Raw genomic sequence first — 25,630 nt, forward strand, 5'->3', positions numbered from 1 at the left:
TAAGCATTCAATACATTTCTAGAGGAAACCTGATCTCCCAGATGGGAAGGGATATACCTACACAGCCTAGAAAGATTCTGAATATCATCTGAACCCCTGAACCATGATCATTTTCGGATTCAGTCGGATTTGTACGGAGTACCGTGAGAATAGATGTGGCACAGTATGCACTATTTAATTGGCTCCAGATATACGATTGTACAAATCCAGCTACTGATACGATTACACTGTTGATTCGGGTTGACATTCCACAGTTCAGCACTCTAGAACTTTTCTAGAATCGCCATTCCTCAAACATCGCGTTTCCCTTTTTCACCACCTGCGTCATCCTGAAAGCCTCGGAATCTGACGCAGGTCGAGCATCTTTTGTCAGCGAGTCTAACCAGTGCAGTACCACCGAATATCGCGTTTGTTTGCGCTTCAAAACAAATCGAAACGCTGCAGAAGCCAGATACCGCAGATGAGACTGCTGGATAAAACATGAGAACGAAGCCACCGAACTACCAGCACGCCGGGCCTGGATCATTCCAGCCGTCTGCAAAATGAGATCGCGAATAGTCTGCATTATGATTGCAGGGCCGGGGTGCGCACGGCCCCGAAGCGACTTCATATAGCGGTACATCTTCATGGCAGAAGTGATGAAGCTGCAGTAGATGTTGCCCAGCACAACGGCACGCGAATTGTGTCCGTCATCGATGTACATGGGATGTAGCTGCAAACGGAATGAGGAAAGCACTTTACGGTAAAATGTGCGGCCCGGAAGGCGGGTGGCCTCCACGGTCAAGGTGCTGGAGAGAGTAGCAGCAGCTGACTCGCCACCCTCCAGGATGCGGTCTCGATCACGGTGGAATTCCAACGTGTGTGTGTCGATGAGACTACCGCAATACGGGAATAATGGGCTCCCTTCTAGCCTGGGGAGCAAAATACCATCAATAGCTGCGCTGAAATTGGTCATGCTTTTCGCTGGATTGATCTGCACGCCATACAATGGTTGGCCTCGGATCATTACTTCCAGGAATCGCGTTGCCACGGCTACATCTGGTGTTACCAAAAGGAAGTCGTCCACGAGTCGCAGGAGTAGAGAATCCTCGGGTTTGATAAAACCCAGTACCTTTCGCTCTAGCTCGGCATAGAAGAAATTGCAAAGGATACTGGATAGCACGGACCCTTGAGGGATGCCGTTGCGTTGGCGGAAATATTTCTTGCCTATCTTCACGAGGTTGTTCCGGACATGTTCATCGAGGAGTTCTAGAAGACTATCAACATCGCGTTCTTGTGGAGCTTGATTGTCAACAAAAACAGTGTTGACCTTGGGCGCTGCGCCTCCGCTATTGACGAAATCGGGTAGGTTCTGCGGTCTCATGGCAGACGCAGCGCGGCTCCTATATCTTTGGGCGGGCTTCCCTTGCTGCGCAATGGGAGCGGGCGGTTGGAATTCAATGTACTTTGAGATGCGGTAGCTCTCTTCGGAGACCAGCTCTTCGATAAGATCAAGCAACCTTTTCTGAGGAATGGTATCAAAACAAGCTTTGATGTCAAGCTTGACAAAGTACATTGGTGGGAGCTTGGATCGCCAACGCTTAGGACCCGAGGGCAGCCATTTAGACAGCTGTGCTCTGTACGCCTTCAAGCGGCGGTGCATGTCTCCGACGGAGAGCATCGAAGAGCCCAATTTGGCAGGAGCTTTCTGGCGCTCGTACGTCAACATGCTAAAGATGGGTGTAATACTCGAATTGATGCTGGGGCCAAGGTACATGCCCCGGTTTTTCCATGATTTCTTCAACGCCCGTTTGCGAAGATTCAAGATGGGCCGAAGGCCTGTAGATTTGGGAAGCAAACGGAGAGCACCGAAACCAAGGGAGCGTCGTGCCAGCACACGTTCGGCCTGAGCTGGCTCCAGCTCCTCAAACATGGTTGCCTTCAAGTCACCGAACGGTTGCTGGGTCAATTGCTGCCACAGATCATGACGGAAATAGAAAAGGCGATTTCGGTGCGTTTGTGACTCGGTGACATAGAAGTGCGAACGAATGAGGGGAATAAGGATGGAATCGAAAATCCAAAACATAAATTCATGGAATATTTCAGTGCGTTTGTGCAAGTCAGACAGAGCGATCTTCGATCTTGTCTCAGATGAAGTAGTCTGGACCTGGGGTGGCTCCAGCCAAGGAATGCTTGTTATCTAACGTGTGGATCAGTATGTTGTCTCAGACGATCAGCTTTCAGTGCAATGACCAACCTTGACACCTTTGCATACTTCATGCAGACTTAGACTTTCGAACCGGCGCAATTTGATAAACTGGTCAACATGCCTGAGAACAAGCCTGAGGTTCAAGATACCATCCGGACCAATCCCCCAAAATTGCCGAGGGATCAGTTTCTGGATTACCGCTCGACAAAATGCTGAGACAGAGGACGCCGGAGTCGCATAATCGGTTAGACTCACTTGAGGGTTTCGAACCAGCGGTTTAATTGCATTGATCCCAGACACGTCGACAGCTACGCGGGCCTCTAATCCTGAGACATCACTCGAAGGCAGCGTCGACTTGTTGCTTGACGGGTGATCTGTTCGCACCTGTGTTACTAAGTTTGACTGGAGAGAGGAGAAAGGATGGTTTTTTGGGACATCAGGTGTGGATGTAGATGCAAATGCGCCAAGTCTCCTGGGTCCGGTTTGCTATCAAAGGTCAGCTACACGATCCTAGCCATTGTAAACAAAAGTGTCTCACTTCGGTTGGACAATAGTATCGCAGCAACTCTCCGTAGGAGCATTGTGCGTTGCGCTTCCGGAGTTTTCGGACAAGCTCTATGGTGATTCCGCGGAGCCTTTTAGGTACCTGGGTACCCCTCGCGCCGCCGCGATCTGCGTCTGCGAATTCATTTTCGAGCCGGGGTCGCCGTGCTCGTTTCTCTTCTTCCAAACGAGATATCTCACTCTCACGAAACATGAAACATTTGGAGACATCCATGTTCTTATGTGCATCTGGGCCCAACATAAACACATTCAGCAAACCAAATTGACGGGGAAAGATGTACTTCATCACATGGACTGTTTGTGCGATCGAATCAAGCGATGAAAAACGGCTAAGAACATCTGTAGTGGAAATTAGCTTAAATCTAGAATCCGACAGTCAAACGGCGAGACACGTACGCGTCTTTCCTAGTCCAGAGGATACTTTCTTTTTGGACTCGACACGTCCATAGAGAATATGCCGCCGTAGAAACACAATGTCGTTTGGTCTTTGGATTGTCTGATCGGAATTTTGCCTGCGTTCCGCTTTCTCTCTGGAATGTCTCTGACCAGTGGGAGGCACTGGGTCTTGTGCTGTGGCAGAAAGCCCATTAACCCCCAAGGAGGGATCGTTCAAAGGCTCGAGACCTGAGAGCGGTAATCCTATAAAAACATCAGCGCATTAGGTCAAGTCTCTCTCCATATCTTGACGACCCCATACCGCTGAGTTGGTAGTAGATGCCCTTTCGAGCGTCGATAGCGGCAAAAATTCCACAATCGAAAAGGAGCTGCATCATAATATCCTCTCCATTGCTACCAAGCAAGCCGAGTATCTCTGTCCATGCACCCTGTGTGAGTACCTGGACATTCTGATTCGGAAATTGAGACGCAATTCCTGGAATACTAGTAGCTCGAGCATTCCGCCCCATGGACTGGCGTTGGAAGCCATACATCAACAAATGCTGATGCTTTTGGTAGGAGCCATTGTTTTGATTAAAAAGTTTCCAAATCACAAAATCAACCACCTACAGCTAGGGTCAGCAGTCTAGTACCTAGAAATGATTCGGCCATGGACGCACCTCAGATTGCGGACAAGTCGGTCCCGTATCGGTGCTGGCGAGAACCGATCGCGATTGAGACTCATTAAAAGACGAGTATTCTTTTTGTCGCTCCGAATTAAGGATCGGAGAAGTTTCCTTCAGCACACCCACCAGGGTGGAGTCTAGCAGCTCCGCCAATGTTTGAGATTGCGCATTGTCTTCCCGCGAGTCCACTGTCAGGATGCGGCGCCGACGTGACTTGGAAGTCACGGGAAGTTGCTGGAGCAGGTACTCCCGCAAGGGTACAACATTTCGGTAGTACAGGGAGATAACGGGATGGCTTGTTTTTGTTCCCAGGGAAATTGGGGCGGGTGTTCTGAAACGGGGAGATGTAGTGACACCGATGTGAGACGACGTGGGACCGTCCTTGATGGGTCTTTTCCGCTTTTTACCCATGTTAAGCAATTCAATAATTGCTTTTCAGGGCCGTATGGTTTTCCCAGGTGGTTTACTCCATGTCAATTTTAGACGGGATGATTTTCCAATAACACGCGACGCGTCGATTCGGCAGAAGTTTGGATGTGGGAATGTGCCTTTCCTCATTCAGGCACTTGATACCAGTAGCTTTTATCGGTTGAGAGTGTATACAGATATAAACATACAACATACACAAATATAGACCAATATAGACCAATATAGATGTCCAATATAGAAGAGACTTCGTAAACACGTGAAACCAGGACAGGAACCAATCAAAGCTACCAATTAAAGATCGGGGTGAACCATGGAACCCGGCGGTCTAGATACTGGGCCATTGCGTCTCCACTGCGTCATCCTGAAGATGTCGAGGTACAAAAATTATATTTTACGGTATTTTGTAGAGCTGTTATATAGGTAGAGGTATTTCACATATAGAAACCTACTAACACTAAGATATATCCCGAGGGAGGTCCAGAGGTCCCAAGCTTTGATTACCCCATCTTGTAAAATTGTAAAGTACCAGACATCAAATCTCTCCAACAATGAAAAAAACATAAAAAAAAACAAAGAAAACCCACTTCATGAAATTTCACAGTTTCACTTTAAAAGGCAATTTCTTTCTTCTATCTCTTCTTTCATCTATAACTTCCTCGAACTCGTAATTCCATCCAACAAAAATATTGTTCAAAAATAGATCGACTTGACTTCAACAGTGTAAGTCAGCCCGATCTAGACGGATTGGCCCGGAGAAGCTAACAAACCGGCCCACCGCCAGGATTCGCTTTCAAACCCCTCAAACAGCCAGGTTTCATCACCTATCAGCGCCCACTGTTAATAGACAGAACGTCAGTGAGCTCGACCGTCCCATTCGCTCTATCACTACAGTGTAATTTCGGCAACCGGCCGATCCTCGATCTCACCCACTCTACCATTCTCCGATTCCCCCGATCCGAACTCCATTCAACCTTTCAATTTAGGTTAGACGGGGGACATATCCCCTCGATATCGGTTGATTTCTTATTTTTATTTTGCAAGTGTCTCAAACATGAATGTTGAATGGGTGTGCGCCACCCGAGAGGATTGCTTTGTAGCCTGAATCGATTTATCTGCGACATTCCCGTTGGGCGACCATCCCGGAACAACGCACCAGCTCAACCCGCCCAGAACCGAAAGGCCGCGACCAGTCCACGTCGACCTGTCGGCCTGAAGCATGCAAGATGTCTGGCGGTGACGAGCAGGGTTTTGATGTCCGGTTTCGCGAGCCGCCTCTGTTTGGGCGACAGTCGTCGGCCCCGGCATTTGGCCAATCTGTCAATGATCATACTACCACGTCTTTAGATGACTCGCCGACCGTCCCTTTCTCCCCCCAGGCAGAATTATCAACCACGTATTATCCACCGTCGGGCTCTATTCGAACCCATAATTCCTCTTCCACGAATCACCTGCCGGACGATCAATTGCAAGATCGTAGAGGGGAGTCTCCAGACCCTGCTGACTATTATCGCCAGCGTGGATCCCTGCCAGGGACCTCGTCCAATGTAAGAGAGGGGCTCGGCGATGTAATAACGGGCATGGCTGCGGCCGACTATCCTGCAGTCGGTGACAAAGTGTCACCCCTGCCAACAAACATGTTGGACTCATCGCACGCTAGACGTCAACCATATCGCTCTACCTCAGATTCTCCAACATTAGGAGCTCCTTCTGCCAACATCCCCCCGTCAAACACGAACCCAAGGTCACGACAGCCGTCGTTCAAAGACCTTGTCAACAAGTTCAACAAAACCTCCGATCAGATCCTCCCTTTGCCATCTGTTTCTCGTCCAACCTCACGGGCACCAAGCCCTTCCGGAAGTGTTGACGCAGAGCGAAATCGGGCATTGCCACGGCGCCGTCAGTATCGTGATTCTTTACCAGAAGCGACCACCAACAACCCTGGAGCGCTCGTCGATTCGACCCCATCGTCGCCAGAGATAGAGAGATTTGGGCCGCCCCTAGACACAAACGGTGTTATTCCTCCGCCTCTGTTTCAAAGGACTCCAGTGTCGTATCCTCGCCGGCCATTGTTTGGTGAACTGCTGCCGATCAATACACAGCTTCACAACGGAGTCCTATCGCGCCTACAACAACGTCGCGGGTCGGATGGAAGTATTCCAAGCCCAAACCCAGCCTTCCTCGAGCATCACGACCAATATCCCGCAAAATCACCACTCACACCTACTGCATGGTATCTTGGACACACAACTTCGTTAGAGGCAGTGTACGCCGGGATAAATACAACTGGCAAACATCGTCGAGCTCAAAGTGACTTGGATAAAATAAGAGAGCCCCTTGCAGAACCGTGGAATCCTGAAATGGCGGTACCTGCGCCCTTGCGCCGGACCAAGCCCGGCCATGGATCGCCCCCGGACAGTCCAAATTCCAAGTCTCGCATTCCTGTCTTCTCGCACCGTCTTGCCTCTGCTTCCGGCCCCGAAAGCTTATCACCATCCTCCAATCCCACCTTTAGCAGTCGATCCGCTGCCATTACCTCGCCGCCCAAGGGGAGTAGCCGCCTTCCTATTCCGTCACCTAAACAAAGTCCTCCCCGCATGCCAGCAGACGATCCCATTTCGTTCGCAACAACCTCCCGTGGTAGACGGGATCTAACAGTTGGCCGAACCCGCAATCAAATATCTGAATCCAGCCGACGGCTTCAGGCCTACATCGCTGAGCCGCCGCCTAAAAAATCGCCTCCGTTGCGCAGTTCACGACCTCGACAACCCGTCTCACATGGTACTGCGGTCTCCCCACGCTCTAAAATCGGAGATAGAGTTTTGAACTTACAAAAACAAGCCAGTCACGGCAGCTCGCGGTCTCGTTCTGAACGCAAATTACCTGAATTAGGCAACGTTGATTTTGATGCTCGTCGCCGGCACATTCAACAGGCAATCAATCGGCACTCAAGTTCGGGTGTTGGAAAGACTCAGAATGATAGAGGACTGGACACATCAACCGCCGCAAAGCTTCGACGTCACGCTTCGGCGCGAGAACAGGAGACGCATGAAGATTTGAAGCAACCGACGGACGAACCTAAAATTACCCCCAATCTGCCCATGACCAACGCTCTGTCATCCGATCAGATGGCCACAATGGTCCAAGAGTTGGCCGACTCGGTGGAGTATGAAGAAAGTAGGGTTCATGCTGTTCCTAGACTGCACCTCAATACTGCCCTGCCAGCATCGGATACGGCAGCGCCCCACACAACAATGGACTCCCCTACTCTTGGCCTCCCACAGGGTGTGAACCCAACGACTATAGATGAAGGGCGTCCTACCAACGGTATCACGACACACTCCGCTGCCACATCAGACTCCGGCGATACTCATGTCACTACTTTTGACCCAGAGCCGCAGTCCGGGTTGCTACAGCACAACCCCAGCGTTTCTCATCGAACTATTCTGGAACAAATAATGCAGATCCGTGACAGCCCAAGCGACGACTCGTGCGACGAACCCGATTGCAGTCTTTCAGAGAACGACGACAGAGAATCCATCCAGATCATGCTTGGAGATACGACCTACTACAATTCGTCTAGTAGCACTAATACTCAAGAAGCGGAGCATTCTTCAATGAACCAGGCTCAAAATATGGCCCATCTTCGCAACCGATGGAGCATCAGTTCATGGTCCTCTGTACAAAACCAACATTCCACCTGTGACGAGGAGTGCGACGAGAGTGGGGATGATTCTCTGCTACAAAACCGTGAAACAGAACCACCAACCGAAACCTGTTCAGCAGTATCAACAAGGCCAGCTTCAATAGCAGACAACGAGTTATCGGGTCCAATTCAGGATCACGGAGTAATGGGACCGAATACACTTCATGCATCTGATCAATTTCGACCTAATGCTTTCTCTACTCCCCCAAGCTTGGCTAGATTAGGCAAATGGGATTCGAAGCGTGCCACTCAGCTCTACCTGGAGGAGTTGACACGAGGCAGGAGCCAATATCCTGGCTCAGCAATTCAAATATCGTCCGAGCCTCGATCTCATCCCACAGATTCACATGCAGACCGGCGAACCGATAGTCTAACTGACGATCCAGTCGTCATTCCAGAATTCCAGGAGTTCCGTGCCTCGGATAAACTCTCACACGCGGCTAGTTTGGTTGGGCGTGATGATTGGGAACATGCATCTCCATCTATCATGGACTGGATGCAGGTCGCAGCTGAAGATGACGTGATGACCCCTGACACTGAAACCGATGGTATGCGTACTGAAGGGTTGCTCACGCCCCGCGTGGTGCCTTCCGCAGTCCACGACGTAGGCGTAACTAGTACAAACAGTGGTCTTGGACTCTCCGTTGGTATGGAAGCTTCCAACGCATTTCCTTTGTCATCATTTCCCCCGAACTCAACAAGCCAATCGCTGGATAATGAACATCTTGGAGGTCAAGATCCGCTTAAGCCATCGGGTCACACCTCTCTAAATCGAGGTATACACACTGCTCCTAGAGGTGCGGGACACAGTCCGGGCAGCAGTCAGGACTCCTCTTTCCAAAATTTGGAGTCTATACAATCTTCTATGGCTGCTGATTCCTCCGCTACTTCACTTGTTCCGTCCACTGAGCAAACTCTTCGTGTTGAGCCGAAGGATTCACCTTCTCCGGAACAACGACGTCTCAAGAAGCGACGTCACATCATCAAAGAACTTGTCGATACGGAACACACCTTTGGTCATGATATGCAAATCATCGAGGACATTTACAAGAGCACCTCACTTCCTGTGTTGGATCCCGATGATGTCAAGGTTCTCTTCGCCAATTCAGATCAAGTCGCGGCCTTCTCCGACAAGTTCTTGTATGATCTAAAGCAAGCAGCTCAAAGCATCTATGTCATACCAAAGGCCTTGCGATGGACCAGCAAGCGAAAGCGCAACAATCAGCCTGCCGAGTCCACTACCCCGGAAGCCGGTAAAGTGGCGGAGCTTGCAGGAATGTCAGAACTTGAAAAGGATCGCGCGACCTCTGTTGGCCAGGTTTTTGTCACCCACATGATGCAGATGGAAAAGGTGTATACCGACTACTTGAAGAACCACGATGCTGCAAACAAGAAACTCCAGGTGGTACAGCGTAATCCGAAAGTGCGGTTGTGGCTGAGCGAATGCCAGAAGGGTGCTATTGATCTCACGACTGCCTGGGATTTGGACTCTTTGCTCGTCAAACCGGTACAAAGAATCTTGAAGTATCCCCTTATTCTCCGCGACCTGTTGGAGTCCACGCCAAACGACCACCCTGACCGAGCGGCAATTGCCAGTGCCCTGGAAGAGGTCACAAATGTTTCTCATCGTATCAACGAACTGAAAAAGCGAGTAGACCTTGTTGGTCAAGCTGTCAATCGAAAGCGGAACCAGTCCGACGTGCGTACCGGTCTTTCTAAAGCATTTGGTCGCCGCACAGAAAAGTTCAGACAGCAAGTTGGCCTCTCTGACTTGTTTGAGGACAAAACATATGACTCGCTAGCACAAAGGCTTAGTGACGGCTATTTCCAGTTGCAGGTTGTCATGCGTGACGCGGAGAGTTATACTCGGGATGCGCAGCTCTACGTGAACCAGTTCAACGAGTATGCCGACTCGATTGAAGAGATCATCAGCATGTCGCCTTCTCCGTATCCACAGTTGGAGAGCAAGTGGCATCAGTTCAAGATGACAGTTCAGGAGATTGTTACGACTGCTCTGCCAGAACATGTACGTTGTGTTGTGCCGACAATTTGAACAAAATGCTAACATTTATACACAGCTTGCTGTCGTCCGCAAAACGGTTATCGATCCGATGGTTGAATTATTAGGACTATACAATGCACCTCAGCGTGTTATGCGAAAGCGCGACAAACGGCTCCCGGAATATGCCCGCTATAAAGCCATCAAAGACCGTGGTGACAAACCTGACAAGAAGACTATCGAACAGGGCGAGCAATTTCTGGCTTTGAACGATACCTTGAAGGATGAATTGCCTAAACTCTATGCGTTGACTGCCAAACTGATGGGAGCCTGTCTGAAGAACTTTATCGAGATTCAGACTGTGTGGTATAGTGTCCTACAGAAAAAGATTGGTGTTCATGTGGAATTATTCCCCAATGACCTCGAGAGGCTCATCAGCGACTTTAATAGCGACCACACTTTGATGGAGGCAAGAATGGCGGAGCTCAGCTCTTGCAACGGGGCGATGATGGCTCATTCGCTCAATTTGGTCCCATTTTCACCCAGTGAGCAGCAAAATCCCATGTCACCTCGTCGTCCTTCCACGGTGAACAGCTCGAATGCGCGACCTGGGTCTTTGAACGATGATTCACCAAAAATGTCCCGGGATTTCAGCATCGGGAGCCAGTCATTCCAATCTCCCCAGATGGAAAGCCACTCCAGCCGCAGCAGCCGTTACCGGGCTGATTCTATTCTATCTGGCCGAATCGCCCCAGGCACTCCCAACCAACTGCTGCAGCAAGTCACCAGCTCTCCCGGACCTGGTAGGACGAGCGATGTCGAGCCCTTCCCAAGCCTACCGAGACTCAGCCTGGACACACCGTTCCTGGAGGATGTGATCAACAGCTCCTCGCATTCGAGCAATGTGCCAGCCTCTCCGACTGATCGATACTCCGGATTCTTCTCATCTGCCATGCCCATGTCGGATGTGCCAAGTGATACTGTTGCGAATGGACAATTTGAACGCAGCACCCCTCCCATAGGCCCTGCGACGTTGTTCTGCGCGGCGAGTGTTTATGATTTTGAAATCGACTCTCGCACCGAGGGTGGATATCCCTATCTGACCTACGCCTCGGGGGATATCTTCGACGTCATAGGCGAGAAGGGCGAGCTCTGGCTTGCCCGCAATCAGGATGATGCCAGCAGGACAGTTGGTTGGATTTGGAACAAGCATTTTGCCCGACTCAGCAGCTGAATCAACAATCTCACGCCATGTATTCGCCAATCATTTTCCCCTCAAAAACCTGCAGAACAAAAGACGGACACAACACACAAGGGTTTTGTACTAACTACAGGATCTACAGGATCATATTTGATGTTTCATTCGCCTGATTTATTTTTTCTGATCTGTCTTCATATTCTATTTCGAATTAATCCACCTGCAGACCAAAGCAAAGCAAAAGCTATTACCTTAGCAATGATGTTGCTTTGCTGCTTTGATTTGCTTTGACCTCAGTTGGTGTCATCTCGTGTTGATGACTTATGGTCGTTTTCTCTTCCGTCCATCTCAGTTGCTCTCCCTATTCCTGTTCTTCTTGATTTCAGTTTGCTCAGTTTCTTTCCACCCATCTCTGCGCATGTTCTGAACTTCTTCTTCTACTGGAGCTCTGGGATGCACGTTTAGATACCCCTCTTTCTTATGAATTCAACTCTTTAATTAATCCTGCTTATTTAAACCATTATATAATGATCGCACTCTGTGTATGTTCCCATAATTCCCATCGGCATTGAACAGTATACAACATTGTCTAGCATAGTTTTGGAGGGCAGCATCATGTGACCCCACCTGTGACGCAGCCTGATCGACCCTTGGCCTGAGTCCAGTTCCTTTGGGGATTTGTCCCTCTTGTGTTCTCATAACCTCCTGTTCCTGTGTCCGAGATTGCATCATTCCAGATCCAAATCCACGGACTCGGTCTAACCCTCCCCTGCATAGCGACTGCCTGACTTATTCGTCCTCAGCCTTGGCACACTCGGCACACTCAGCTCATGTCCATAAAGCACAATTGAAACTAGCATTAGCATTCAAGTCCTCCGTTCATCATCCGCCCCTTCCCTTCTCCGCCACTTATAAGGCTGACGGCCTCACGCTCCGAAGCGCCGCCCAATCCCGAGGTCCCGACCGGTCCCACTTGCACGCCGCCAGTGCAGAAACGGGGAAAACATTCGAGCCTGTTATTCGGAACAGTGCCGACCTCTCTTGCCTCCGACTTTGTCCGCCACTGCATACCCGTGATCACAGAGTTTATCACATTTAGATTGTGCGCGGGGCATCCCGAACTCTCCAGTTCTGCACAAAGATCTGCCCCGTTTATCTTAACCGCGATTTGTGGGGTTTGTCTTGGCTATCTGAGGAACCTAGGACGTATTGCGCGTTCTTGACTGTGGCGCAGTGTATAGCTTTTCTTGCCACGGCTTTCATATTCCAGCGGTTTGAACTCGGTTTTGTGATCAACTTCAACACATATAGCACATTGTCATGTTGCGCAAAGTACGCGGGCGGTTCGGCGATAAGGTGAGTTTGGCTTGATTCGGGACTAGCGGCACGAGTACTGACCTGCGCAGTTGAACCCAGATGATGCTTTTTTGAGTTGTAAGTCTGGAACAAATACCGTCGCTTTCGTGACTTTGAAGACAGTGTACTCACAAGTCGCCCTTGGGTACTCATAGATTATGACGTGCGATGTATGGAATCACTCCCGAAGCGAGGGAAGGCTCTAGGTGGCTAACGAACATTCAGTGACGAGAGAGGACATGCAAACTCTCAAGAACGACTGGCTCACAGATAACGTGGGTTTTAATAGCGAAACAATCCTTTGAGCTGGGACATTTGAGCTAATTTATCATAGATCATTTCGTTTTGGGAAGAGTAAGTTGGTACAAGCGGTCCGATATAGTTCACAGTACCGAACATGGCACTGATCCTCAACTTGCTACTCTAGATACCTCGAACATGAATTTCTCACACGATACAAGTCCTCCAATATCGTCCTTCTCCGCCCTAGCATGTCATTCATGATCCTCCAAACCCCGGACCCACGCACCCTGCGCGAAGCACTCCCAGACTTCAGTCGAGCCACCCATGTCTTCCTCCCCATCAACGACTGTCGCAATGTCTCCCAAGCGGAAGGAGGCACGCACTGGTCCCTGTTGCTGATCTCCGTCGTCGACCGCATCGCATTCCACTATGACTCGCTATATCAAGGAAACGTCTGGGAGGCAGACACGGTGACTCGCAAATTCGGCTATCTCCTAAACATGCCCATTAGGTTCCTACATCTGAACGACTCACCCCAGCAAGACGGCGGCAGCGACTGCGGCGTTTACGTGTGTATGAACATGCGACATCTTCTCATGAAGCGACTGCTGATGGCCAGCGCACATGAGAAGGTGAGTATGAGTCTTGGAGGGCGGAAAGTTGATGCGAGTGCGTCTCGTAAAGAGATGGCGAAGATCATCGAAGGGTTCCGGAAAGAAGGCGAGCGCCGACGATCGTATGTTACCCTTGGTCTCTCCAGCTGCACATTGCAATGGAGAAACAGAAGCAAACGCTAACCTTGGGACTTTTTTAGAACCAGCGCCAGTCCGATGGGAAAGAAATCGAGGAGTCCTCCCCGGGTTGATTGATGACTCTTTTCTTGATTATTCTTATGAGTTTACGTCTTCTTTATGCTTCCTTGCACACTCAGATTCTTTTTTAAAAGACAAAGCCTCGTCAAACACCTGTGGACATTACATTGATAGTCGTGTACTTACCAGCGTTGCATTACTTGACTGCGTATCATGAATTACACATAAAAACGGTGTATTGTACTATATACTTTCTATAAGCTTATCCCTTTGGGTTTATTCAAGGACTTTACGTCTCGCTAGCTATATGTACACATGACTTGATGCTTCAAAAGGCCCTAATATCGCTCTACTCTTATGATTATAGCTTCATTGCCTATAGAAGCCTCTTACCTATTAAGGCTTTATAACTAACTGCTTTTTGCTAGGGAGTAGAGTTGAGGTAACTCTGAGAGAGCGACCTTCGGTGGTCCGGGCTTATAAGAAGTGGGGCCAAGCGGCCGCTATGCCACCTTATAACAGTGCCACATCCATGAGCTCCTTTATCATATGGTCGATCTTTCGTGAGCGGCAATACAATCATTCACAAGGGACATTCCTCAGTATGGAGACATATGATTTGAGAGGACCAGAAAAATAGGAATAGTCAAACCCATGTCACTAGGCGCGGACTTTTTCAACGTTATATTACCTTCAGGGCAACTCGAAACAGCATGCATTAAGGCAAAGCGGAGGTGATCAGAGTACCTGCCAACTGCGATAGCTTTGTGCCTCTCAATAATCCTCTAAATCGCTTGGTCTCGGGCAAGAAGACATCAAAAACTTGCTCAATCATGGAAGCTCTTTACCCACCCAAGATCCTCTGCAGTAGTGAGAGCGCGTCTCATCCGCCCAGAAATCCTAGGAAAAACTTGTCAACCAAGATATTCTTGCAATTGAATGCACAAATTGACCACAAACCAGACTTATTGGAGATATGCAAACAGGCGGAAGCACCAAGACGGTCTCGCGAACGAAAGCGGAAGGAGGAACAACAGATCGAGTCCCTCGAAAGTCAGTGTGCCTTTGATGAACCTGGACGATTCTGCTTGCGTGATGAGCTTCACCGCTACATACCCTCAAGTGAATTGCCACCAAGGCCACCGACCCGACGGTCCACAGCATCTACTTCCTCTCCAGCCTCAAGTTCCCCCCGACTTGAAACAGTTGATCGGAAGACTAGGTCTGACAACGGTCTGGGTGTAGCTTACTGGGTCCTTTGACTGCGAAGCCTTTTAAGCTTCGGAGATTTCTCAAAGATCTTGTCTTCATCTGCACGGGTTCACTTTACGGTCGTTGCTAAGCACAAGCCTACTGGACTCTTAAAGCTGGGTGCCGGAACTATAGAGAACCTCCTATTCTACTAATGTCTTTTTTCGTTTTAATCATCATATATCTTATCGTATCAGAAACAGCTAGTCAGTTATAGATTTTCCCAGCTTATATATCGAGTCTAATACTTATATAACCCTGGGCGTCTACCCGTGGACGGGTGCTTAGCGTTATTCAGTAAAGAGCGGTAAGGGCTGAGCACTAAAGTGGGAGAAGGAAGCTATATCGTACGGTCTAAAATCCGGTATATTTGTTAAATTCAGGATTAGTGATTCATTACACTATGTAGATATCGAGTTCTTATGATATATCAAGTAGGGCAGGTAAACCGGTATATACTAGCTACATAATGGGCTGTTTTCATGATTATGTAGCTATGAGGCAAGGTGACTGAGCTGTTCATCCACATGCTACATAGTAAGGCGAATTCAAGACTTACTTAAACAAATACAAGAGAAGTATGAAGCTATAAAAGTCCAGGCAGGCAGTTTCATCCCGGTGTAGTTCCGTATCTTATCGCCGTGCGGAGCCAAAGTCCAAGCGCAACGTCAATTCCCCTCTCCGAATCCACATTCTTTCTCTTCTTCGAACCTCAAAATCCCAGTCGGATTGAACCGGGTAGATGCAGCAGAACTCGAGAGGCGACACCGAGCAGAGCGGTAAGCGCCAATCGATCGGCAAGAGGAAGCTTTCTGAATCGCAACAAACCATCTCCGAGCTCCTCTGTCAGAGTCACTCACCCGACCGCCTTGATTCACAACCCCATAAGCGTTCTCGCCTGTCATCGTCTCCCTCACGCCCTTCAACCCAAACCAACCCGCATACGATGCATCCGATCTCCGGTTCCCCGGCTAAAAACGGCGCGCCTAGTCGGGGAGTGTCTGGGCCAAATGGTCCCATCAGATCCCAAGGCTTGAACACTAATGCCCGTCAAAACAACTTTTCTCCTCATACCGGTGCGAAAAAGCTCGTCGTTAAGAACCTTCGTACCGGACCGCGGCTGAACCAGGAATCATATTTCGATAAGGTGTGGTCGCAGTTGGATGCGGCTTTAACGGCTATTTTTGATGGCAGGAAACCAGAGAGCTCGCTGGAAGAGCTATACAAAGGCGGGGAAAATGTGTGTCGCCAGGAGCGGGCAGCTTTGCTGGCGAAGAAGCTTCAGGATCGATGCAGGGAGTTTGTTAGTGGGACAATGCGGACGAATCTTGTTACGAGAGCTGGAGGTAGCACTGACGTCGCTACATTGCGGGCAGTGATTGAGGCATGGTCGGCCTGGCACTCGAAACTAGTATGCGACAAGGAAATATCTTGAATGGAGTTCGCAGCTGACTCTTCTTCTCCCCCAGGTTACTGTTCGCTGGATCTTCTATTATCTCGACCAGTCATTCCTCTTGCATTCCAAAGAACAACCGGTGATCCGTGAAATGGGGTTGATTCAATTCCGGTCGCACATCTTCTCCGATGCCAGTCTGAAGCCGAAGATATTGAAGGGAGCATATGATTTGATCGAGGCGGATCGAGGCGGATCTACAAAGACATTGGCCGATTCAACTTTGCTAAGAGAGGCCATCGAGCTTTTCCACAGCCTCGATGTTTATGGAAGTGACTTTGAGCCTTTATTCATGGTAAAGACCGAGGAGTTTGTGAAGGAGTGGTCGGTACAACAAGCAGCAGGATCCCTGGCTTCATATGTCGAAAATGCTCACCGGTTGATCGAAGGCGAAGTAGAACGATGTGGGCTGTTCTCTTTCAACCGAAGCACAAAGCTCAAACTATCCGAGCTCTTGGATGAGTCTCTAGTTACACAACAAACAGACGTGTTGACCAACGAAGACGAAGTGCTTGGCTTGATGCGAGCTGGTGATAAGAACGCCTTGAAACAACTATACGGTCTGCTTGACCGGCGCGATCTTACCCTCCGATTGAAGCCTGCATTTAGGAAGTATATCATCGAGGAGGGTGAGAGCATTGTGTTTGACCAAGACAAGGAGGTCGACATGGTCGTCCACCTGCTTCAGTTTAAGCAAAAGGTTGATGATATTTTGTCTAATGCTTTCGAGTCGAATGAGGAACTGGGTCACACGCTTCGCGAAGCCTTTGGTGCATTTATGAACCGTGGCAAGAAGATGGACTCCACGGGTGGCACTGACAACCCCAAGTCTGGTGAAATGATCGCCAAATACGTGGATAGGCTGCTTAAGGGTGGTTATAAGCTACCACCCGGCCGTAATCCGGAGGAAGTAACCCTGATGTCCGACGATGCAGAGCTCGATCGACAGCTTGATCAAGTTCTAGATCTCTTCCGTTTCGTGCATGGAAAGGCTGTCTTCGAAGCCTTCTACAAGAACGACCTTGCTCGACGTCTCTTGATGAAACGAAGCGCGAGCAATGATGCGGAAAAGAGCATGTTAGCTCGTTTGAAGAACGGTTTGTCGCATCGAAGCCCTTTTTTGATGTGCTTCGACTAATGCTTGATCAGAATGCGGGTCTAGCTTCACTCATAACCTCGAGTCCATGTTCAATGACATGGACACAGCTAACGATGAAATGGCGGCCTTCAGACGGTCTCAGCAGGAGGACCGGAAAGGCCGGTTTGAATTTGAAGTCGCCGTACTCTCTGCCGCCTCCTGGCCGACATATCCCGACGTCCCCGTACGGATTCCATCGAAGATTGCACGCTCGATCAGCAAATTCGAGACATTCTACCACAGCAAACATACAGGGCGCAAGCTCACCTGGAAACACCAACTGGCGCATTGTCAGCTGACTGCAAACTTCCCCCAGGGCAAGAAGAACCTGGTCGTCAGCTCGTTCCAGGCGATTGTACTGCTCCTCTTTAACGATATCCCCGATGGCGAGAGCATGTCGTATCCCCAGATCCAAGAGGCAACTGGATTGTGTAAGTTGGACATCCCCAGCATCCCAACGTTGAATCGTTCCTGACATGACACATAGCGGACCCGGAATTGAAACGAACACTCCAGTCTCTCGCATGTGCCAAGTACCGAGTCTTATCCAAGAACCCCAAGGGCAAGGATGTGAACTCCAGCGACCAATTCTCATACAACGCTAATTTCAGCGACAAGCAACTGCGCATCAAGATCAACCAGATTCAGCTAAAGGAGACTAAAGAGGAGACCAAGACCACGCACGAGCGGGTTGCGGCTGATCGTCATTTCGAGACGCAGGCTGCCATCGTGCGCATTATGAAGAGCCGCAAAAACCTCAGTCATGCCGAGCTGATTGCGGAGGTTATCAATGCCACTAAGACACGGGGTGTTCTTCAGCCTGCTGAGATTAAGGGAGAGATTGAGAAGTATGTATCGATACCACTACACCGCCGTCCCCGGTTATCATGTTTAACATTGCTTACTTTACCCTCTAGGTTGATCGAGAAAGAATACATCGAGCGCAAAGAAGGCACTAATCAATACAGCTACGTGTCATAGGCATAATTTTTATTTTTACCTGTTGAGAGTAGGTACTTTACTGAATGCATACATTATTTGGTTCATGATTTTGGGTTATCTTACATGGGAGTCTATATCCTTGGATAATAATCTAGACAGTAGAACTATTGCCTTTCCCAGGTGTAGACCTCCGCAAAGCCCAAAAAACCAAAGCCCAACCCGACTCAGCCCACTAAAAGGTTGGGCTTCGGGTCCTATCTTCAGGTCCACCGATGGGTCATGGGCCTAGTATGAAGCCTACTGTAGGACCGGGCTAAGGGGCAGAATGGCCGCATTGAGGGGGCGAACTGGCGGTCTGTCTGAACTCGACTGTGTAGGCATTACTTGAGTCCCTTCCCCACATCCTTTGTTCACTGATGGCCAGCGCTGGCCGGAATCCTAACTATATATCCCACCCTTATTTCCACTATATCCTGACGTACGTCTGATCTTAGAAGTCAACTAAACTGAGTTCAGAGACAGTGCCACGAGACTCTGCCAAGTTGATTTGTACATCTCAAATATGACATGTGGTGTGTATTAGCAGATAGGTGTTATGCTGCAGAATGTCATGCAATGCGATGTTGCTGACGACTGAAGACGACCGTCCAAAATGTGTTCAAACGCGATTTGCTCGAAATTGACCGGATATCCATGCTACAGAGTGAAAAGGACACTAACTCCATCCACTATGCTCTTGGCTCAACCGGGCTATCAAATGATAATTTGGAACCCGCTTCAAATCTAGCAGGACTACGTCGCCTCAACACTGAGTATGAGTAAGGTTCGGCCCGTCCCGACAACACCTAACTCAAATCACGAAGATTATGAACACTTGGAATGGATATCATAGGTAGCTAGCTATCTATCTACTTCTCGCCCTCGGACGGATGATCAACCCGGGAGGACCAAGGATAGTCAATCAAATATCTACGTAGCTATGGCTCATATTTACAAGCTGATTGATGCCCACTGATTCGCTGCGAGCTATGTCCGTTCTGACTCTATGAGAGCGTCTCCGGAATCTGCAAGCCAGGGAATCTACCCAGGTACCAACGGGGCCATCTAGCAAGACTTAGGCCGCCTGTTGTATTATATGATGAACTGAAAATCGAAGAAGCACTCATTGGTAGTTGTGTAATAGTTCACGATAGCCCGTAGATCTACAAGAATGAGATAAGCAAGCTCTGGTGATATTTTATCTCTCTGAGACTTCAAAACTTTAGGACTTGTACACCCCATTGTAGCCAGAATTGAGAAGACAGGTGATGATAACATTGAATAAGAGTACCCCCCCTCCCCCCCTTCTTCCCTCCCCTGGTCCACAAAAGCCTGCCCACTTGCTAGGCGACAATGCTTGGAACAATTTAGGGAGCAGAAGATGAGATATCTGCCTCGCTTGTATATATATTGTTCGGAGGCAATGATAAGGCCATTGGTCCCATCCTTGGTCTGGTGGGGCCTATGGGGCTGTGAGCTTTACATAGAGAGTTGAGTTATAGTCAGCCCTCATTGCCCATGTCGGATCATTCCTCAAGTCAGAAAGATGACCTCTAACCAATCATGTCAAAACAACTTTGTCTCGTTTTCTGTTGTAATATGACGTTAAAGTATCAAGAGTGCCATTCCTCTGGATGCCTTTTTAAATCCCATTAGGCGCCAATTGAGCTGCCTCTCTGCGTCCAAAATGACAGTATCTCCCATTAATGACTATTCAATTTTGTAGATAATCAAAACAAGCAATCTGAAAGACGGCAGTTCCGCAGATTATGAAGGTACCAGGGAGAAACCCAACGTATGTTTAGAACCCTTTGGATGGCGCTGCATGGAGAAAATTCAGGTACTTTTTTCTTGGTAGCAAGTAACAGTACTTACATAGGCTATGGATTCATATGGTACTGATGGATATGGCATTGAAGTGTTTACTTCATACATTTTCTCTTGATGTATTCAGATTTATTCTTTGTGAATATACATAGCATGTTTCTTTTGAATACTTTTCTTCAGATCATGGTGATGTTGATCAGAATACTTAGGGCTAGTTCATATTTTTGCCTGGGTCTGAAACAGTCATGGCTATGTGAGGTCGCAAGCACTGCTTAGTGATCAAAAGTGCGTTGTGCACACCCGTGGACGTGAGGTCCGAATGACTAAGATAGTTGGGAAGGACCCGTGGACCTCCCGACCTCCCGAGGTCGGGAACTTCCAAGGTCAAACTTGAAGGGCAACTGCTAATCTGCCAATCAGTGTGGTGTAAGGGCTTTGACGTTGTTTATAAGCTTACCTAGACTAGGCCATGCATGATTTCGGATACTTCAATAAAACCCGCTCCCCAGATCTTAACAATCATTTATTTCCTAGCCCTGGGGTTCTTTGGCAAATGCCTTGGAGAAACAACTTCGGAGTAGCTCCGATCCCACCAAGCCACCTAAAGTACAAAGTGCAGAGATACCGAGCTTTACCTCGGGCATCGCCGAGATTCTTTAATCAAAGCAACGGAAGTTATTAAATTCACTAAATTCGAGCTTGTGTAGAGGGGTAGACCAAAGAGGAATTCTGAATATTGTACCCACCGAGACTAGTCAGCTCTAGAATAGTGATATTGGATATGATGGAATACCAGGATAAGATGAATACATGAGATTGATTCCAAATGACAGCCGAATGCATTCACGGCTCATAGTTATAACCCTATTGAACCCTCTGAGATCAATATCAAAGCAACACCACATGACCTAGAGATATACATCGACCCCACAGCACCCCCTGGATCTGACAGCAGATCCGAACCCGGATGTCCCTTTCGTATGTATCTTGTAGATCTTTTTTTTTCGAGGTCTCATGATGTCTCCACTTTTGACTTGCGGTATCCCAGTATTTGCCTTAGTGGCAATTGGGTTGAGAGTGGGAATGGTATTGAGATATCACAATAAATCACGGCAAGGAACATCTCATTGGAAATCTGCACAGGAAAGTAGACTGATAGCTAGTTATCCCGGGAACACCCATTGTTTATTAGCGTATACATCAGCAAAGTAAGAGGTGGTAGGTGCACTAGGTATGCCGGCATGCCGGCATACCTACTAAGTTGAGGTTCAACCAAAGTTCACTCGGGCGAGAGTGGAGAGTAGAGCTTTGGATGCATCGAGTCTCAGTACCTCCGTAGTACATTCCAGGAATGTTCTCTGGCGGTGAAAACGCTCATTCGGGCGATAGAAATTCGCCTTTCTGGAATGTGCCTGGCGGGATATCCCTACAGGGTAACCCGAACCGCAGATCCAGACCTTCGATTATGTTCATGTGAGCAGCAAAAAAAGGGAAAAAGAAAGGAATACGTATTCCATTGTACGATGTACGTACTCAACATGTTCTTAAGAGGGAGAGGGTATCCCTCCAGGGAGCTGAATTCAACTTATCCCTCCCGTACAACGTGAGAGCCCCCAACACATTTGACTATACAAGGATTCTAACATGATCACAGTGAAAGCCCACTTTTTCCCCGCCCTCTACAGCTTGCAAGTCCAATCCGAGAGCTTCTCAGCTTCGACTAAGACTCATTGAGAATCTCGGAATCTTGGAAATCTTGGGAGCCTCCATATATTTCTTAACAATCCCTCGGAGTCTCTCTTTCTTGGAGAAATATTCAAACCTCCTGAATTCCACCTAATTCCAGATCAAAATCCATTTGAATCTGTAGCCGAACATACAAAGTCGAGAATTGTCCACTTTTGATCAACAATGCAGAGTACGCTCCACCCCATCTCAGATCTTCCCCACAAATCTGACCCCCTACAGCCAAACATTTCTTTACCGATCCAAACCACCTGGTTCTCACCGCGCTTAACTCGCTTACAATCACAAATCCATCGTTGGCCCTAGATCGACAGAATAAGATCATTTTCCGCCGTCCAGATGCACCCCGCAGAGCAAACAAAGTCTCCATCGTGACGGGCGGCGGCTCCGGCCATGAACCCGCATTTGCAGGCTTCGTCGGCCACGGACTGTGCGATGCCTCAGTCGCCGGTACGATCTTTGCCTCGCCATCTGCCGAGCAGATCCGCAGAGCGGTGATCGATCGCGTCCCCACTGAAAACGGCGTGCTGATCATTCCTATGAACTATACCGGTGATGTGCTGAACTTTGGAATGGCCACGGAGAAGTCCCGTGTTGCCGGTATTAAGACGGAGTTCTTCGCTATCAATGATGATGTTGGTGTTGGTCGCGTGAAGGGTGGAAAGGTCGGTCGTCGTGGTATTGGCGGTGGTGTGTTGATTCTGAAGATGGTTGGTGCTTTGGCCGAAGCTGGGTAAGTTGATATCCCATGTTTCACATGCTCTGATTTTTTTTACACAAAATGAACCAACGCTGACATCCTCTTCCGCAGTGGTTCCCTAGATGAAGTCTACGCTCTAGCCCAGCTGGCAAACGCAAACCTAGTCTCACTGGGATCATCTTTGGAACACGTCCACGTACCAGGCCGCGGTGTTCCCGAAGACACAATTCCGCACGGCGAGGTCGAAGTCGGCATGGGAATCCACAACGAGCCTGGCTCGCACCGAGTCAAATTCGATCTCGCTGAGCTAGTCAAGAGCATGCTGCTCCAGCTACTCGACCACAACGACCCAGACCGATGCTACGTGACCCACACACCGGAGGACGAGTTTGTGCTGCTAATCAACAACCTCGGTGGTGTCAGCCCACTCGAATTGGCCGGTATCACAGACGAAGTCTATCGCCAGCTCCAGCGAGACTACCAGGTGAACACGGTCCGCGTGATCCAGGGCACATTCCTGACCAGCCTGAACGGTTTCGGCTTTAGCGTCTCACTAATGAAGCTGGTCGACCCAGGTCTAAGTGTGAAAGCTACTATGCTCGAGCTTCTTGACGCCCCCGCTGAAGCGGTCGGCTGGTCTGCTCCGATCAATACCTCTACCTGGGAAAACAACCGTAATGCGGGCCCCGTCGATCTAAAGACATCTAATCTGGCCGAAGACATTCACAGCAATCTCCAACGTAAGTTTCCATCCCATCAACCCCTCGTCCCATTTCAATAAACAAAAACTTACCATATCCCAGTCGATCCAGCCGTAGTCAAAAAAGTCCTCGGCGCTGGTCTGCAGCGCGTAATCAATGCTGAAGCCGAAGTAACTCGCTACGACACGATCGTCGGGGACGGCGACTGTGGCATTGGTCTAAAGCGCGGCGCTGAAGCAATTCAATCTCTCCTCAACGACACAAATACTCCTCTTACAAACGACATCGTGAGCACTGTCGCACGGATCGTGACAGTCGTCGAGAACGTAATGGACGGAACATCTGGCGCAATCTACGCGATCTTCCTAAACGCACTAGCACATGGGCTACTGGCCCAGGACACTTCCTCACCAACGGAAATCACAACACAGACGTGGGCGAAGGCGTTGAAATCTTCGTTCGAGGCACTTGGAACATATACGCCTGCCAAGGTTGGTGATCGGACGCTTATTGATGCGCTTGCGCCGTTTGTGGATACATTGCTTGAGACTAGCGATGTGAGGGTTGCGGCGACGGCGGCGCAAGAGGGGACTGAGTCCACGAAGGCTATGAAGGCGAGTCTTGGGAGGAGTGTTTATGTTGGCGGCGAGCAGGAGTGGATTGGGAAGATTCCTGATCCTGGGGCTTTCGGGTTGTCTGAGTTCCTGGCAGGGCTTGCTGAGGGTGTTTAGAGTTGCGGACTCTGGGGTGAATTTGAGTTTAATATAGCGACATACCTGGTCACTTCTTTTCTTGTTCATGGTTGTGTCTTGATACGGTCATTTGATGATAATGATATTCTTATTTGGTTGATATATGAGTCCCTAGGTAGTGATTAACAGATAGCGGAGAATAACCTACAATTTATCTCTTTTGGTCTTGATCTTGGCCTTGGGGTTGTACAAGCCCTAACTTGGAAGAGTGAGACATGTCCGAATGACGAGCTCGTAGGGGGGATAAGGACCACAAGATCTACGAAACCCCGGGGTAACTTATTAGCTTACGAACATCTATTGAGCTCTGATCAAATCTTTCTAAAACATTCATTGCTAACCAGCTCTGCTCCAGGTTGACGCCGCCCGAGGATTCCCTCTACAAAAAAACAACGGGCCTAGCAGCCCGCGCAAAGATCTGAACGCCAACAGGTTTTTTTTAGTCCATCCCCAGTCTGAAAGATCAAAAAAACAGGACAAGATCGACAGAGCAGTCTTGTACATGCAACGGTTACTTTAGGGCAAGCAACCATACAATCCAAGCCAGTACTATCATCGATCAATTGAGTTCTGGCGGGGAACAGAAGCAAGGGAGGAAAAGCGGGATGTGAGAAGAAAAGAAAAAAGGGTATCGAGATCGATTACATGATATATCGCCCACGGGTATGCTTCATGGGTTCGAGATGCTGTGCAGATATCAGGATATCGACCGTCCCACAGATCGAAGATATCAGGATCATGTCAAGTGGGGATTGAAGTGTGCGATAGGAAAGTGTGATGAGTTGCTCAGCTGAGCAGGACGAGGATGACAGAGTCGCCACGAAGGAACCTAAAGATTGGACAGTGGGGTTAGAGGTTGTCTCAAAGATAGCAAAGGGACGAATATCCGTCCACGGTCTGGTTGCACGTACATCTTGCTGATGAAACGGTCCTTGTTCACGCCCTTGCCCTTGGCACCCTTGGGCTTCTCGGTCCACATTTCCTTGACATTCTCGAGAACCATGTTGCAGTGTCGGTCAAAAGCCTTAACACGGGCCAACAGCTTGCGGTTGTTTCGGCAGGAGATCAGGACCTGTGTGTGTGTGCGGGTGGCGGTCTGCAGGAGAGACAGGGGGCCGGCGGTGAGCTCATGCTCCTCGACGAGAGCGACCTCATATTCTCTATTGAGATGCAATATGCAAGATTAGTTTTCTCTTCTGTAGGTACTTTGCGCAGCTTGCATGGGATGTGAAGGTGTCGGTCGCAAAGTTTCCGAGATGCGGGCGTAGTAGCAAAACCCCGCGAGTCTGATGACCAGGCGGAAACTCCCGAGGGCAAGGGGCCATTGATTACTCAGGATGAGAAATGCCGCATGGGAAGGGAGGGGGTCAAATCAAATGTAACGGGTGTACATACGTGAGCTCGCTCTTCGGCTTGTTAAGAAGGTCTCTATTCGGATTGTTAGCTGATTGGTCCTGGAGAGAGCTATGAGTCATTGTTAGAGTAACGCACTGAATCTGGGGTTCGGGAGCGGTCGACATGGTGGGTA

The 25,630-nt window shown here is 49.1% G+C and overlaps 7 protein-coding genes across 7 annotated transcripts; 5 read left to right on the forward strand and 2 right to left on the reverse strand.

The window, feature by feature from the left end:
* Positions 1 to 274: 274 nt before the first annotated feature.
* On the reverse strand, positions 275 to 4,224 carry N7500_000413 (telomerase reverse transcriptase; the record flags this gene model as incomplete). The annotated part of the gene is made up of 6 exons (XM_056671559.1): positions 275 to 2,179; positions 2,237 to 2,674; positions 2,727 to 3,091; positions 3,149 to 3,391; positions 3,450 to 3,753; positions 3,808 to 4,224. 6 exons carry the CDS (start codon positions 4,222 to 4,224, stop codon positions 275 to 277), a joined length of 3,672 nt encoding a protein of 1,223 aa, XP_056537132.1.
* Positions 4,225 to 5,465: 1,241 nt separating this feature from the next.
* Positions 5,466 to 11,178, forward strand: N7500_000414 (putative Rho guanyl nucleotide exchange factor; the record flags this gene model as incomplete). The annotated part of the gene is made up of 2 exons (XM_056671560.1): positions 5,466 to 9,971; positions 10,024 to 11,178. The coding sequence occupies 2 exons, from the start codon at positions 5,466 to 5,468 to the stop codon at positions 11,176 to 11,178; spliced, it is 5,661 nt and encodes a 1,886-aa protein (XP_056537133.1).
* Positions 11,179 to 12,462: 1,284 nt separating this feature from the next.
* Positions 12,463 to 13,610, forward strand: N7500_000415 (Ulp1 protease family protein; the record flags this gene model as incomplete). Its single annotated transcript, XM_056671561.1, has 6 exons — positions 12,463 to 12,498; positions 12,549 to 12,576; positions 12,724 to 12,773; positions 12,833 to 12,852; positions 12,926 to 13,477; positions 13,556 to 13,610. 6 exons carry the CDS (start codon positions 12,463 to 12,465, stop codon positions 13,608 to 13,610), a joined length of 741 nt encoding a protein of 246 aa, XP_056537134.1.
* Positions 13,611 to 14,386: 776 nt separating this feature from the next.
* Positions 14,387 to 14,815, forward strand: N7500_000416 (uncharacterized protein; the record flags this gene model as incomplete). The annotated part of the gene is made up of 1 exon (XM_056671562.1): positions 14,387 to 14,815. The coding sequence occupies one exon, from the start codon at positions 14,387 to 14,389 to the stop codon at positions 14,813 to 14,815; it is 429 nt and encodes a 142-aa protein (XP_056537135.1).
* Positions 14,816 to 15,546: 731 nt separating this feature from the next.
* N7500_000417 (cullin family protein) lies at positions 15,547 to 18,376 on the forward strand (the record flags this gene model as incomplete). Its single annotated transcript, XM_056671563.1, has 5 exons — positions 15,547 to 16,215; positions 16,274 to 17,354; positions 17,407 to 17,826; positions 17,883 to 18,243; positions 18,313 to 18,376. 5 exons carry the CDS (start codon positions 15,547 to 15,549, stop codon positions 18,374 to 18,376), a joined length of 2,595 nt encoding a protein of 864 aa, XP_056537136.1.
* Positions 18,377 to 22,114: 3,738 nt separating this feature from the next.
* N7500_000418 (uncharacterized protein) lies at positions 22,115 to 24,081 on the forward strand (the record flags this gene model as incomplete). The annotated part of the gene is made up of 4 exons (XM_056671564.1): positions 22,115 to 22,121; positions 22,172 to 22,682; positions 22,761 to 23,389; positions 23,453 to 24,081. 4 exons carry the CDS (start codon positions 22,115 to 22,117, stop codon positions 24,079 to 24,081), a joined length of 1,776 nt encoding a protein of 591 aa, XP_056537137.1.
* Positions 24,082 to 24,888: 807 nt separating this feature from the next.
* N7500_000419 (mRNA splicing protein SMD2) lies at positions 24,889 to 25,622 on the reverse strand (the record flags this gene model as incomplete). The annotated part of the gene is made up of 4 exons (XM_056671565.1): positions 24,889 to 24,931; positions 25,014 to 25,262; positions 25,498 to 25,530; positions 25,594 to 25,622. The coding sequence occupies 4 exons, from the start codon at positions 25,620 to 25,622 to the stop codon at positions 24,889 to 24,891; spliced, it is 354 nt and encodes a 117-aa protein (XP_056537138.1).
* Positions 25,623 to 25,630: the final 8 nt, after the last annotated feature.

Source organism: Penicillium coprophilum, assembly GCF_028826855.1.
Source record: "Penicillium coprophilum strain IBT 35676 chromosome Unknown utg000001l_segment0_segment0, whole genome shotgun sequence".
Taxonomy (NCBI): Eukaryota; Fungi; Ascomycota; class Eurotiomycetes; order Eurotiales; family Aspergillaceae; genus Penicillium; species Penicillium coprophilum.